At 34.9% G+C, this 15,873-nt stretch overlaps 3 protein-coding genes across 4 annotated transcripts; 2 read left to right on the forward strand and 1 right to left on the reverse strand.

The window, feature by feature from the left end:
- The first annotated feature begins 988 nt into the window (after positions 1 to 988).
- Positions 989 to 3,049, forward strand: LOC106318605 (probable L-gulonolactone oxidase 4). The gene is made up of 4 exons (XM_013756653.1): positions 989 to 1,690; positions 1,775 to 2,030; positions 2,114 to 2,215; positions 2,291 to 3,049. The coding sequence occupies exons 1-4, from the start codon at positions 1,001 to 1,003 to the stop codon at positions 3,004 to 3,006; spliced, it is 1,764 nt and encodes a 587-aa protein (XP_013612107.1). The 5' UTR covers positions 989 to 1,000; the 3' UTR covers positions 3,007 to 3,049.
- Positions 3,050 to 6,528: 3,479 nt separating this feature from the next.
- On the reverse strand, positions 6,529 to 7,352 carry LOC106318606. The gene is made up of 2 exons (XM_013756654.1): positions 7,046 to 7,352; positions 6,529 to 6,621 (listed from the first exon to the last, which is right to left on the reverse strand). Exons 1-2 carry the CDS (start codon positions 7,350 to 7,352, stop codon positions 6,596 to 6,598), a joined length of 333 nt encoding a protein of 110 aa, XP_013612108.1. The 3' UTR covers positions 6,529 to 6,595.
- A 425-nt stretch (positions 7,353 to 7,777) lies between these two features.
- Positions 7,778 to 12,612, forward strand: LOC106318604 (chaperonin 60 subunit beta 3, chloroplastic). Of its 2 annotated transcripts, none has more exons than XM_013756651.1 (15): positions 7,778 to 7,943; positions 8,142 to 8,361; positions 8,449 to 8,574; positions 8,650 to 8,787; positions 8,858 to 8,953; positions 9,038 to 9,280; positions 9,356 to 9,590; positions 9,674 to 9,843; positions 9,933 to 10,010; positions 10,085 to 10,156; positions 10,238 to 10,342; positions 10,428 to 10,520; positions 12,064 to 12,156; positions 12,240 to 12,366; positions 12,456 to 12,612. In XM_013756651.1, exons 2-15 carry the CDS (start codon positions 8,158 to 8,160, stop codon positions 12,467 to 12,469), a joined length of 1,794 nt encoding a protein of 597 aa, XP_013612105.1. In that variant the 5' UTR covers positions 7,778 to 7,943; positions 8,142 to 8,157; the 3' UTR covers positions 12,470 to 12,612. The 2 variants fall into 2 exon arrangements, with proteins under 2 accessions (XP_013612105.1, XP_013612106.1); XM_013756652.1 differs by lacking the exon at positions 7,778 to 7,943 and adding an exon at positions 7,984 to 8,003.
- The last annotated feature ends 3,261 nt before the right edge of the window (positions 12,613 to 15,873 follow it).

Consider the following 15,873-nt stretch of genomic DNA (forward strand, 5'->3'; position numbering starts at 1 on the left):
TACACATACATGTGCACCTTGATGTGAGCACCTTGTGACTAAGTATTTATCACAACTGAAGTATCTATTTTTTTTGGAAGTTGAAATGTTTTTTTCTTAATGCTTTTTTCACTACTGACTAAATTGTAGTGAAATGATTTGTGTTAATAATTTTCTTTTCATTTTCTTGAACTATTATCCGTGTACAAACTATGATATGAAACTATCTAAAATTCATAACATGAGAATAAACAAATAATAGTAATTTTTGGTTTTTACCAAAAAAACTAAAAAATCAAACATTCTAACCGAATAAACCAAAATAAATATTAATTTAAAATAATAGTTATATTTTAGGAGATTAAAAACAAAAAAAAATAACTTAAAACTGAACCGATATCCAGATTAAACAGATTTAATGTGTGTCTATTAAAAATAATAATAATCACATTCCGCGCAAAACGCGGATTATTACCTATTTTCCGTGTAAATGCGAATCAGTTTTCATTGTACAATGTGAATGCGTGTTGAGCTGGGATATTTATGGTAAATCTCCATTTCAGAATTATGTTAGCCAAACTAGAAACCATGTGCCATTTATTTCACCCACAAAAACCAGAGTTATAGAGGTCTACAAAAGTCTCTTAATTTTCAACATTTTATCGAATTTTGTTTAAGCGCTAGGTAATTGTTTGTAGTATACGTCAAATCTTATCATATCATTTTCAGAAGAGTAACTGTATGATGTAATTACCCCAAAAAAGTCCCATAATATAGCTAGGTCCAGATTCTACCTAAACATCTCTGAATTTCATTTAATGTTTCTTTGCAGAATTATACTGAAATAATTTGATGTCACATAATACATACCACAGAAGCTCACATTACAGGTCGCTCTTTATACCATGTGATGATGATAAATCGAAACTATAAGTAAGATATAAATGAAACAATGCCGAAACGTTTCCCTTGAATAATTTCATAAACAAAAAAGAAAAAGAAAAAGATATTTCCCTTGCAAATGCCAGTTCTAAAAAGTTTCTTCAAGAAAATGGCATTTTGGCTGTGTGTGATCTTTTGTCTTGTCACATTCGCTTCCTCAACTCCTCCAGATGATCCGGTCAAGTGCAAGTCTGGGAACACAATATGCACGGTTACGAATTCGTATGGAGCATTTCCTGACCGCTCCATATGCGAAGCTGCAAAGGTGGAGTACCCAAGAACCGAGGCTGAGCTCGTCTCTGTGGTGGCTGCAGCCACTAGAGCCGGCCAAAAGATGAGGGTTGTGACTCGGTACTCTCACAGCATCCCAAAGCTGGTCTGCACTGACGTAAAGGACGGGATTCTAATAAGCACCAAATTTCTAAACCATGTGGTGAGAACCGATCCCAAGGCCAAGACTTTAACGGTTGAGAGCGGCGTGACGCTAAGGGAGCTGATAGAAGAAGCGGCCAAGTTGGAGCTGGCGTTACCGTACGCACCGTACTGGTGGGGACTAACGGTTGGAGGGATGATGGGGACGGGTGCTCACGGTAGTTCGTTGTGGGGTAACGGAAGTGCCGTCCATGATTACGTGACCGAGATAAGCATCGTGAGTCCCGGTTCCGTTTCTGACGGGTATGTGAAGGTTCGGGTTCTTAGTGAGACTATGAACCCTGAAGAATTTAATGCAGCCACAGTTTCTTTAGGAGTTCTTGGTGTTATATCTCAGGTATGTATGTTTAAAATACGAATTATATATTCTTTTTTGTGCTACAAATATGTACATTTTATTTCTTTTTGTATATTTGGACAGGTAACTTTCAAATTGGAACCAATGTTCAAGAGATCCTTGACGTATGTTGTGAGAAACGATACCGACATGGAAGATCAAGCCTTGACTTTTGGTAGACAACACGAATTTGCGGACTTATTATGGTTACCAAGCCAAGGAAAAGTTGTGTATAGAATTGATGACCGAGTTCCGACAAACGTTTCGGGAGATGGCGTGTTCAGTTTCTTCCCATTCCGTTCACAAGTCTCTTTGATCGTTGCCTTCGTCAGATCCTTAGGTTAATTCTTTGTTTTCTCAATTATATATGTTTACATGGTTAACTATGCCGCTTCTTATATGTTTTTGGTTCATGATATGCAGAGGAGAGTGACGAGTTGTCTGGAGAAGCAAACGGAAAGTGTGTGAGAGCAAGACAACTATCATCCTTTTTGTTAAGAATCGCGTTCGGTGTGACCAATAATGGTACAATCATCTACATCTCTTGATTGTTTTCATATATATAAGATTCTTAATTATGTTTTTATGCATCCATCGCAGGCTTTATATTTACAGGCTATCCGGCTGTCGGAAGCCAAGACCGTATGATGTCTTCCGGTTCATGTCTAGACAGTCATCAGAATGGACTGATCACGGCTTGTCCGTGGGATCCGCGGATAAAAGGCCAATTCTTTCATCAAACAACATTTAGTGTTCCTCTTGCGCGAGTCAAAGCTTTCATAAAAGACATCAAAGCTCTTGTAAAGATCGAACCTAAATCTCTCTGCGTCCTTGAACTCAACAACGGCATTTTAATGCGATATGTCACATCCTCTCCTGCCTTTCTTGGGAAGGAAGAAAAAGCTTTAGACTTTGACCTAACTTACTACAGAAGCAAAGATGATCCTTTGACACCCCGTCTCTACGAGGATTATATTGAAGAGATCGAGCAAATGGCGCTCTTGAAGTACAATGCTTTGCCACATTGGGGAAAGAATAGGAACATAGCGTTTGATGGTGTCATTAAGAAGTACAAGAACGCAAACTTGTTTCTGAAAGTAAAGGAGAGATTGGATCCCTCGGGGTTGTTTTCTACAGAATGGACCGATCAGATTCTAGGGTTAAAAGGAAACGTGACGGTTGTGAAACAAGGATGTGCATTGGAAGGGCTTTGTATTTGTTCGGAGGATTCTCATTGTGCTCCTAACAAAGGTTATTTGTGTCGGCCAGGTAAAGTTTATAGTGCAGCTAGGGTTTGTACTCGTGTAAGTGCTTGAGAGTGATTATTAACCTCCAAACTATCGAAGAATCATACTTAAATTGAAGCTCCACCTCTCAAAACCTTTTCAAATCGTGTCCACTTTTATTTATAAACGGCCTCGTGAGTCTGTGATAACCACCTTTTGATCATCCTCTGTTATCTGCTCCTGATGAGGATGGATTCATCATCCATCGTATGTTGGGCTTTCTATGTATGAAAAAACAGAGTAATTGTTTTGGAGGCATACTTTAGCAATATTGAGTTATCGATTATTGACTAAGCCGTACCAAGTACCAAGAATAAGATAGAAAATAGGGAATGGTCTTCAAATTACTAGTGTATTTCCATATATCTATAACTAGAGCTTGACCGTGCACCCGCACGGGTATTTATTTTAATAAAATTAACGTATAAACTTTTTTTACATTACAAAAATGTAATGGTTGCACATATGTGCTTCATAAGAATGTTAATTTTCGATTTGTAATACATTTGTGATACATCGACGGTTTTTAATTGTCTGTAATTTATAGGTTGCTTATATTTTGGTTGGATACTAAACCAATCAAAATGATAATTTATATAACATATTCGCCAGTAAGTAATTTTAATTACATTAACAGTTCTTATGTATTTATTTATAAAATAAAATACCAATTAGTATGTTTATATTTTTAATAATCTTTTCCATAACAAAATATATGTCAAATAATTCACTTCTGCTTTAATAAAATAGATAGATTTGTTTCTAGGTCTTTTATAAGCCAAATCATTTTTTCTATGTTTAATTTTGAGGAAAATGGTTTTCATAAAAATTTATTATTTTATTTTTATAATTTAAATAGATATGTATGAATAATATTAAGGGAAATTGCCAAAAATACTATTTTCAAAGTACCACTTTTCATGTTTATACTAATCACTTTTACTCTCATCTTTAATGAAGGGTAAAAGACATTTATAACCTTTTGATTACCTTTGACAAAAAAAAACATAAGGTTAACTAATCTAAACTTAAAACATCAACTCTAAACACTAAACCATCAACTCTAAACCCTAAACCGTGGAACATCAACTCTAAACCCTAAACCCCGAAACATCAACTCTAAACCCTAAACCCTAAAACTTCAAATCTAAACCCTAAAACATCAACTCTAAACCCTAAACGTAAACCCTAAACCCTAAATCTAAACTTAAAACATCAACTTTAAACCCTACATCATCAACTCTAAACCCTAAACCATGAAACATCAACTCTAAACCCTAAACTCCGAAACATCAACTCTAAACCCTAAACCCTAAACCTTCAAATCAAAAACCTAAAATATTAACTCTAAACCCTAAATGTAAATCCTAAACCCTAAACCTTATATTTTTTTGAAATTCGAACCCTAAACCCTAAAACCCTAAACCTTCAAATCTAAACCCTAAAACATCAACTCTAAACCCTAAACGTAAACTCTAAACCCTAAATCTTCAAATCTAAACCCTAAAACATCAAGTCTAGGGTTTTAGGGTTTAGGATTTAGGGTTTAAGGTTTAGAGTTGAAGGTTTAGGGTTTAGGGTTTAGGGTTTAGAGTTGAAGGTTTAGGGTTTAGGGTTTAGAGTTGAAGGTTTAGGGTTTAGGGTTTAGAGTTGAAGGTTTAGGGTTTAGGGTTTAGAGTTGAAGGTTTAGGGTTTAGGGTTTAGAGTTGAAGGTTTAGGGTTTAGGGTTTAGAGTTGAAGGTTTAGGGTTTAGGGTTTAGAGTTGAAGGTTTAGGGTTTAGGGTTTAGAGTTGAAGGTTTAGGGTTTAGGGTTTAGAGTTGATGTTTCGGGGTTTAGGGTTTATTTAAAAAAAAAAAGGGTTTAGGATTGATGGTTTAGGGTTTAGGATTCGTATATAAAAAAATAGGGTTTAGGATTGATGGTTTAGGGTTTAGAGTTGAGTTTTAGGGTTTAGGGTTTGAATTTCGAAATAGTATAATTCAGAAAAAAATTAAAAAAATTATTCTTATTTTTTTAGATTTTTATTTATTTAAATATTTATTTATTATATATATAAAGAACGTGGGCATAAGAGTCATTTGCCACTTTATGAAGAAGATATTTTTGAAAATGTCTCTTTAGTGGTGGTAAAAATGAAAAGTGGTAAACATATAATTTCACCTAATATTAATCATCCAATTATTTAAAAATATTTGAAAAATAATTTTATATGTTTTAATAGAATATTTATAACTTATATTTTGTATGTGAAAAGAAATAATAATATACATATATAATATTTAAAGTTTGTATGTCACATTTTAAATAAATATTTTTGTCAAATTGATTAGAGAATATTCCCGTTAAAGAAAAATGGTAATTTTTCGGAGAGAATAATCTAAAAATGATTTATAGTGAGTTAAAATGATTTGTAAAAATTGATTAGAGCATATTCCGATTATAAAATAATTTAAAGTTTGGTTGGAGAATAATTTAACAAAATAAATGATTTATAGTTAAAGTAATAATTATTAAGTCAATGGCGGAAGTTTTAATTATTATGATAAAAGAATAGTTAGTTTTAAAAGTTACTTCAGTTTTAATAATATAGATATCTTATGTAATTTTTTGGTTTTGATATTAATGTATGAGATTCATATTTTCTTATTTTATTTTTAATTGTGTTTATCCTATTCATTTAGAAGTAAAATGTATAAAATTATGTTTACTTGTTTATGTTAAATGGTTAAATATAATAAAGATTACTATTATTAATATATTTAATAAATTTAATTAAACACATTTCGGTTTGATTCGGTTTAGTTAACTAAACCAAACCGAACCATTTGGGTTGATAAATTTTGAACCAAATGGTTTAGACATGTACTTTGGTTGGATTGCAGTCATTTAAATGTAAAATGTATAAATTATATTTAGTTGTTTATGTTAAATGGTTAAATATATTAAATCTTAATATTATTATTTTATTTAATTAATCTAATTAAAACACTTTAATTTTTTGGTTTGTTTTAAAACCGAACCTAACCGAACTATTTGGGTTGATAAAATCTTCAACCAAATGATTTAAACATATATTTTGGTTTAGTTTGGATTCCAATGAATTGTTTTGGTTTGGTTCGGTTTGGTTTGATTTTTTTGCCCACCCCTAAATTGTTAATATTTAATAGTGTATTTTATGGTGATAAAAAATCAAAGTTCTAAATTACATAAGTTTTTTGTCGGCATAAATTACATAAGTTATTCTTATTAAATATATATGGTGCAAGTGAATGATATACATTGTAGGAATATAATAAAATTCTACAACGTGCAGTATTGTAAAACTTGTTTTGCAGGTATCTTTACTATTGTTATTAATAGGTAGTTTTTAATGGCATACCTTAAATTTAGGAGTTTGTTATTATTGTTATTAATGCGAAATACAAAAGAAGTCGTTGGTATGCAAAAAAGTTAATGGGCTTCTTATGCCGTTAAAGTCTATGAAGTAAAATTGTAGAGTTAATTCTAGTGGCTGTAAATATTAGAGAAAAATTAGGGTTAAGTTTACTTTTAATAGTTTAGATTTATTTAGCATAAGTATTTAAAGAAATCCACATTAGCTTATGCAAGTTTCATTCATCATGCAACACCGGGAACTAGGTAACCTGAAAAAGAGAAGAAATCACAAGTAAATCAAACTTATAATCTATAAAATATCAAAAAAAATATCTACTAGTGATATTCGGTTACTAGAGACGACGAGGTTACTACAACGTAAAATATAATTTGTATTTCAATATGTGATGATTTGTTTTTGCTAAAATTCAATAGTGATGTTTTGGACAACTAGTGATATACATATATATACATATGAGTTTTGGTTGTAAGGCTTTGAATTGTTGTTTTGGATTCATTTAACCCCATTGAGTTACATATTCATCATATATTTTTTTATAGCAGTGAGGCAGATTAAAAAGATTGTTTTATTTTAAGGTAATTCTAAAACTCAAATAAATAAAATAAAAGGGTGTTTTAAAAAATAAAAAATAAAATAAAATCGAAAAAATAGTGGGTTACGTTAGGACTTACTTCCGCATTGTGAATGAGGAGCAAGTGGACGGCCACAAGCAGAAGCAACATTGACGAGCTTTTGCATATCAATGGCGGATTCGATTTCCTTATTGATGATTTCGCAGACGCATTTCATCCCAATGATTCGGACAGCGGTGCAACAACCATCTAATGGTTTCGGAGGAGATGACAGCTCCTTGGCGATAGAATATCCACAAGCCATTAGAGCTTGGATGCCTGAATCATCACATCTATTTCCCTGAATTTGAGATGACCACAACAGCATGCATACGACTAGAAACTGACAAAAGATTTGTTTTTTCATTATTGCTTCTTGATCTTATCGTTACGGTCCCCGTATGTGTATTTAAATAGAAAAATGAGATAACGATGAAAATTTGATTTATTTCGGCAATGGAGCAATATATAGATAAAAATCTTATCTATAGTCATATATCATGAAGAATGTGGTAACAGTAAATACCATAATATACAATTCAACTAATTAAGAAGAAAATATTAACCTTCCTAAATGAAAGCGTAACCGTAATGACCAGATTAAAATCGACGTGTCCTGTCTTTAATGTTTCCATCATTATCCACTAAAATGGGCCTACTTTAAAAAAAAGCCCAATACAGTGTTATAATTCAATTTCCGCACGTGACAGAAATGATGGAAGTGTTCACAAGTAGCTCGCACGTGTAGTGTAGTGTAGTGTAGTGTAGAGTTGGTGGGGGTTTTAGGGTTTAATAAAAGTTCTAGAGGATTCGAAGTTCATTGCTTTTGGTGAATAACCGATCCAACGGCTCAGATTCAACCACAGACCTCGAAGACGCGATCACAAAACGAAAACCATCGAATAATAATAAACGCAAGTCGCATAGTTTTCGTCACGCACACTCTCTCTCAGTCTCAGTAAGTGCTAAGTTTTACTCATCGTTTGATCTTTTTAGATATCTGTTTGTTCGAGTGTTGGTAGAAAGTTGTTTCTTTTCAGATACCCTTTTTGATTAGCTCGTCGATGATTACAAAGTTCAATAGTCTTCTTTCTTAGATCAGTGGAATCAATAAAGTTTTAATCTTTGATTTGTTTTTGGTCATTGTTTTCTGCAGAGAGTGAAACCAAACCATGGCTTCAGCTTTCAGCGCAACGTCTTCACTGGGCTCATCTTTGGCTCCTCCTTCGAACAGATTATCATCTCTTGTTTCGGTCTCGACGAACCCTTTTGGAAAGAGTCAAGCTTTTGCTCAGAGGAAAGCGAGGTTCCCCAAAATCTACGCGGCTAAGCAGTTGCATTTCAATAAAGACGGGACTGCTATTAAGAAGCTTCAAGTGAGAGTCTAGTGAGATTATGTTTCACCGAGTGTGTTTAGCTTTCTTGATTCGTTAATGATGATGAGTGTGTTTCGTTGGTGTTAGGCTGGTGTGAACAAACTTGCGGATCTTGTTGGAGTTACATTAGGTCCTAAAGGGAGAAACGTTGTTCTTGAAAGCAAATACGGTTCTCCGAGGATCGTTAATGACGGTGTTACAGTTGCTAGAGAGGTAATGATGTAGTAGATAGACTTTGTTCTTCTTTTATATTTGCTTTTAAAGATTTTGTTGTGTTGTTTTGGTTAGGTTGAGCTTGAGGATCCAGTTGAGAACATTGGTGCTAAGCTAGTGAGACAAGCTGCTTCCAAGACTAATGACTTAGCTGGTGATGGAACGACGACTTCCGTTGTTCTTGCGCAAGGTCTCATCGCTGAAGGTGTCAAGGTTTGTACTCCTTGTGAATTTAACGCATCAATGTTTGATTAAAATGTGATGTTTAAATCGAAATCTGCAGGTGGTGGCTGCTGGTGCAAACCCGGTTTTGATTACCAGAGGAATCGAGAAAACCACCAAGGCTCTTGTCGCCGAGTTGAAGAAGATGTCAAAAGAGGTATCTCCTCAATACTCTAGTCAGATTCTCTTGGTCATTGCTCTGTTTCATTGTGCTCTAAGAACAAAACTTTTGGCTTTGTAGGTCGAAGATAGTGAACTCGCAGATGTAGCAGCTGTAAGTGCAGGAAACAACTACGAAGTAGGCAACATGATTGCGGAAGCAATGGCTAAAGTTGGCCGTAAAGGCGTTGTCACTCTGGAAGAAGGAAAAAGCGCAGAGAACAGTCTCTACGTTGTTGAAGGGATGCAATTCGATCGTGGCTACATTTCTCCTTACTTTGTCACTGATAGTGAGAAAATGTGTGCTGAATACGAGAACTGCAAGGTATTATAACTATTGTTTATTTAGCTGATTAACAACCGCAGGATTTTAATAATAGTCTCTTCTTGATTGGTGCAGTTGTTTCTTGTTGACAAGACAATAACAAATGCTAGAGACATTATCAGTATTCTTGAAGATGCTATCAAAGGTGGATACCCGCTTCTGATCATTGCTGAAGACATCGAGCAAGAGCCATTAGCGACTCTTGTTGTTAACAAGCTTCGTGGTACTATAAAGATTGCTGCTTTAAAAGCTCCTGGGTTTGGAGAGAGGAAGAGTCAGTACCTTGATGACATTGCTGCTCTTACAGGAGGTGAGACACCAAATCACTAAACCATCCTTTTATTACTACTGTGTAGTTTCTAAAGTTGCGGCGTTTGTTTCCCCTCTTTATAGCTACTGTAATTAGGGAAGAGGTTGGGCTTCAGTTGGAGAAAGTTGGACCAGAGGTTTTGGGTAATGCTGGTAAAGTGGTTCTCACAAAAGACACTACGACTATTGTTGGTGATGGAAGTACTGAAGAAGTTGTGAAGAAGAGAGTTGAACAGATCAAGAATCTTATCGAGGTACATCTCAAAAAGCAAAATGAAGTGTTTATCTCTTGTTAGTTTTATTTTGCTTATTAATGTCAAGTCTCTCTGTGTGTTTTGTGTAGGCTGCTGAACAAGACTATGAGAAGGAAAAGCTTAATGAGAGAATCGCTAAATTATCAGGCGGTGTTGCTGTAATCCAGGTAAAAAAGATACTAAAAAGTCATTCACATTGGTACAAAAAGCGTTAACTACAATGTTGTACATATATGTTTAGGTTGGAGCACAAACTGAGACAGAGCTTAAGGAGAAGAAATTGAGAGTTGATGATGCTCTTAATGCTACAAAGGTAGTAACATTATCTCTAAGCAAAGAATCTTGATGTGTTTTATATGGTGGGACTAACTCGTTGAACCTTTGATAAAATTAGGCGGCTGTGGAAGAAGGTATTGTTGTTGGAGGTGGATGCACTCTGCTAAGACTTGCAGCAAAAGTGGATGCCATTAAAGCGACTCTAGCAAACGATGAAGAAAAGGTTAGTCTATTCAAGGTTCACAGCAGTAATCATATGAATGAGTTCTTGGTTATAACACTGTTTCTGCGATCATTGTAACATTCAGGTTGGAGCTGAGATTGTTAAGAAAGCATTGAGTTACCCATTGAAGTTAATCGCCAAGAACGCTGGTGTTAATGGTAGCGTTGTCAGCGAAAAGGTAAACAATGTTGAACATCATCTTTATGCAGATTGGAAGTTTGAGTCTTTTTTTTAATTTTTTTTTTTTTTAATAGATACATTTAATTCAACCAGAGAATGAGAATTTTAGATCCGGTTACAAGCCCAAATTGAACAAAAGCTCCTAAGTCAATGTATTACAAACTACGTTCGCCCACCCACTAAACCCGGCACGTTCCGGTAGCATGATTTTAAAATTCCTAAGACCCGATTGCTGTTCTCACCGAAAACGATGACCATGGAACCGTGAGGTTCTCCTCGTTACCTCGAATGCCGGGAACTTCCATGTCATTCCCGAAGTAGCTAGCTCTCGGAGATCTCTTTGGGCTCATAACTTTCACCAACAATGAGCGCGCAGACGAAAATAGAAGTAGGAATTAGAAGCCATACCAAGTGAAAAACGCTCCTAACTCGCTGTGCAAGACTTCTATGACGCCAAAAGACGGACTTGATCCAGTCGCAACTAAACGAAGCCGAAGACACTCCAAGACCTGCAAAAACGTTAGAGAAGCAACACCACCATGAGCTCAACAAACTCACGGCGCTGGGAAGTGCCGCCTCCACCGACCAAGCCACCGAAGGATGAGGAGACTCCGCTGACAAACAGAGACCCTCGAAGGTCGCCTCCTCCGAGAACCGGGTAAAGGTAAGTTCTTGACGCCTAAAGCAGCAACGTGTGGCAAGGATGAAGCTTGAACAAACACAAGCAGGAGTGAGACCAAGCAGGAGCAAGTCGACACGCTCCGCTTGTCGACACCGAATAGACGGGAAGAGGGAGGAAGATTGAGAGGAAGGCCGCAACATCGCCTTGGAGATGCCATGGACGACGCCTCCAACACCGCTCCGGAGCAGCACTTCACGCAAGACCACCGCGTGCTCCGACACACGCCGACAACACGAGCTACAAACACCTTCGAGTAAACGGACCTCCGAAGCTCTCAAATCGCAAGTACTACAGATCCCGCCTGACCTAGACGCCCAGGAAAGGACAGAAAACCGACACCACACAACCATCGCTCGTCGAGACCAAGACAGACCGAAGACTGCAGAAGAAACCGACGGCGAGACTCCAACCCGCGTCCACGCGCTACCGGCCCTCCAAGGGGTTAAAGGAGCCCCTTGCACAGCCCTAAAAGCCGACTCCTCAGCCTGAGAATACACAGACCCCGCGCCGTCGCTCCAACCCTCGCAATCTACACCGGAGACGGAGCTCCTCACGTGCGAAGACGTCTCAAGCGAAACCCTTGGAACAGAGCAGCAAGCAAAGCAGAGCAAGTGAAGGTCACAAGAGAGAAGCAAAGAGGAAAAGGAGAGGATTAAGGAGAAGAGGAGGGCTCCCGGCGTCGGACGGACGCTCACGCGCCGCCGATGAGCCGGAGCCACAGAGATCTGGTTTTTTTTTTCTCTTTTGTGTCGAGAGAGAAGCAGATAGATGAGAGAGATTAGTCTAGTTTTTCTCTTTTGTGTTTGAGTCTTTGTTATAGAAAACTAAGAAAATGGCTGTTTTTTTGTTTGGGGTGAAGGTACTCTCTAGCGACAACCCTAAACACGGTTACAACGCTGCAACTGGCAAATACGAAGATCTTATGTCTGCAGGAATCATTGATCCAACCAAAGTGAGAAGAGATCCTTACTTCATCGCAGATTGAGATCTTATGGTTTTGCATGCTAACCGAGTGTGTTTTTCTTCTTCTTTAAGGTTGTGAGATGTTGCTTAGAGCATGCTTCATCTGTGGCTAAGACATTCTTGATGTCTGATTGTGTGGTTGTGGAGATCAAGGAGCCTGAATCAGCAGCTCCTGCTGGTAACCCCATGGATAATTCAGGTTTGTCATAGTTCTTTTTTTTTTATGGAATCCTCTTGAACCATCGTTTACCGTCTGCAACATTTTTCTGATGTCTTTTGAATTTTCAGGTTATGGCTTCTAAACAGAGTAGTCTCTGAGGAAGCAAAAGCCACGACTAAATTCTTTATTTTCTGATCTGAAACATATGTTTTTCCGATGACTTGATGAACATATAATGTGGTTTCTGTGTTCTCTGAAAGCAAGAATAAAACAAATCTTTGAATATATGAACACGTCATCGTCGAGAAAAGATTACATGATTTGCAAGTTGGCATGATCAACAGATATTAGTGATACACTCATTGGTGATGCGGACAGTATATAATTTTTCGTTTATTACATTATTTCAAGATGTCAGTTTGGTGGATGAAGAAACAGAAAGTGATCTTCCTAGAAGTTTCCAACATTTTGGTATTAGTCTTTTATCTAGTAATTATTTGTCGAGGAGAGAAATACTAAACAACTACATTTTCAAAGTCAAATCATACGTTAAAAGCTGCAGAGTGGTTACACATTGACTCTCATCTTCATAACCTTTTTGGTGGTTTTGTTCATATTCTTTTTTCACAAAACCACAGTTTTGATAACAGAATTGAGAGTATTTTTGATGTACTTGTATAGCAACTTTAGAGTCAATCATACTTGAAAAAATTGTTAAGTTATATTTGTGTTAAGTTATATTTGTGACGACTCTATTTTTCATAACCTAAAGTTGATAACAAGTTAAAGGGGGAAAGAGAGAGAGAGAAAGAGAGCTACTTACTTGTCTTCCTTGAAGCTTCTTTCTTTGCTATTTTAATTTGGTTTTAATCCAGCAACACGGTGTTATTGATGAGAAAAAATTCCTTGCAAGTTTAGAGCATTTTCAAACTCGATAATAACATAAAAATTGCAAGTGGGTTGCACTATGACTCATATCCTTCATAACCTTTTTCACTTTGGGATTGTGCATAACTTTTTTTGATATTTTTGGTTCTATGTTTAGTAATGATCAGAATAGAGTCAGACGACGCAAAAACTACCAGTGAAGTCTTCAAATCAATTTAATATGATTTAAGATTGAATTAATCGAACTATAGATAACCAACCTATGTTAAATTATAACTATAAATAATAAATCTGTGTCAAGTTTTCTAAAGATCAATTGGTTTGTGTGTGGAAAAGAATCTAGCACTCAGTTGAGAACATTATATCTCAATTTGTATGGTAAAATTCAAGAACGAAGGAAAAGAAAATGGAATATATATGAAACTGTTTTATTAGATTTTTCTTGCTTGTTTCAAAAAGAAGATTTTTCTTGCTTATGTTTCATTTATCCATATTTCCTTTAAAATTTAAAGTCGAATTGGTAGTTGTTTCTATTATTCTCAAGATGTGAAAAACAAACTAAAAAAAAAAAAGAAGAAATCATGTGACCGTGGTAAAAAGAAATTGTTAATGTCTAAAATCAAACACGAATCTCTCAATGAAAACACATACAACGAGAGTTAGAATCTGATTGGCTCGACAGCCATATAGGTTTTGGTCGTGTTATCCAGATTGAAACAATTGATCTTTGATATGATAAATGAATAGAACATTTTAGCTTGTACAAATCACATGGCAATGGAGAAGATGTTCAATCGTAATAAATTGATAGACTGTGAGCTACGCAAATTAGGGTTTCAGACTTCTAGTGATGCTTGTCACTGTTCGCTATTATTTGTTCGTTTTGTCAAGAAAGTAATATTTATTTAATTGTTTATGACGGCTGAATGATTTGATAGTTTTTCTTAAATTATTATTATCTGAAAGAATATCTAATTATTACTTTAAAGAGTCTGTTTAGCTCGTTTTACTTATGATATTGTTATTCGAAAATTATCTTTTTGTAGGGTATATTCCTAAGTTTTTTTCTCAAGCAATTAACAAAACAAAAGGGTTTCTCAAAACTTCAATGTATCTGAATTTACTAATTCATCTAAAATTATGTCGATATTTTGTTACTTAAAAGGGTGAAACACCGCAAGTAAATACGATCCAAGTTGATGATGAAATTAAGGTAAAAGGCAACAGTTTACGAGTCTTTTTCGAAAACTTCTTTCAAAGTTCTGATTTGTTTAGTGCTCAACTTTTCATTTATAACTGAATGACCTGAAATAGTTTGAATTGTGGCCATGAACACGGGATAAATCAATATCTATATCTAATGGGTATCGAATTTAGGATAATAATTAGCAGATTTTCATTTAGTTTCTACTTTCAACTCAGTTTATGAAATATTTAAAGTGATTTTTAAAAAAGTTTAAATGATATGGAAAGTTTAAATTATAAGTAACACATACATTTGTTATAAATTATAGATAGCATACTATATATATTTAATAAATAAAAATATGTATGTCATATTCCTCAATCATATTTTATACGGATTTGTATATATTATTTAAGTGTCAAACCCAAAAATGATATGATGCATGTTGTTGAAAATGAAACAAGAGAAAGAAAAAAATACGAGTTGTCAAATATCTCAATTTCACAATGTTTTATAAATAATAAAAATACGAATTGTCATATCTCTTAGCCATTTTTATATTGTTTTGTGAATTTTATCTAAGTGGCAAACCTAAACTGTTATAATACATATTGTTGACAAAAAATACATCAATCATCAAGTATTTCATTTTTAATACTTTGTTTAAAAATATAACTTGCCATATCTCTGAATTTGTTCAAGTGTCAACCCTAAAATTATCGTAATGCATGTAACTCCAGCAATAATGGATCACAAGTCACAATAAGAAGAATTTTTTTGTTCAAACTTTGCGTAGCATTCACATTTAAATATTTGTGCAAAAAGAAAAAGAAACCTTGCAAAGATTCATTTTATATACTAGAAACATAATTAAATATGGAGTGTGTACAAAAGAGTCTTTTAAAGTGTTTGTAGAAATATACGTTATAAAACGTGTATAGAAGAGTGTACATGTTTACGTGTATGTATATAATTATACACACATAGAGAGAAGAAGAAGGAACAGAGAGCCAATAAATAAAAGGAAAGAAAAAAGGGACAGAAACGTACCCAAAAGAAGTAAGAGAGAGACTTATGAGTTGTGACCCAAGAGACCTTTCCATTTTCATGCATCTTTACTTCCTTCTTCTCATCTTCCCTCCCTATTTTCTTCTCATTTAATTCAATTTAATTTAATTTAACTTGTACCCACTTACCTTAAATACCCACTTCTCCATATACATTCAGCTAATTGACTCTTAACTTAATTCACTTCAACAATGTATTTCAGTTCTCCTATTTTTATAAGTAAATAAATCAAAAGATCCTATTTTTTTCATCGTCTAATTTTGTTTTTATAACATAAAAATGTTTCAATCTTTTTTTTTTTTAACTTAAATTCTTAATATTTGTCCTTCTTCTTCTTCACGCCGCCTACCTATATATATATAAAGAAACACTCTCTCTCTCTCTCTCTCTAGTAATTATCTCCC

This window comes from Brassica oleracea, chromosome C9, assembly GCF_000695525.1.
Source record: "Brassica oleracea var. oleracea cultivar TO1000 chromosome C9, BOL, whole genome shotgun sequence".
Lineage (NCBI taxonomy): Eukaryota > Viridiplantae > Streptophyta > Magnoliopsida > Brassicales > Brassicaceae > Brassica > Brassica oleracea.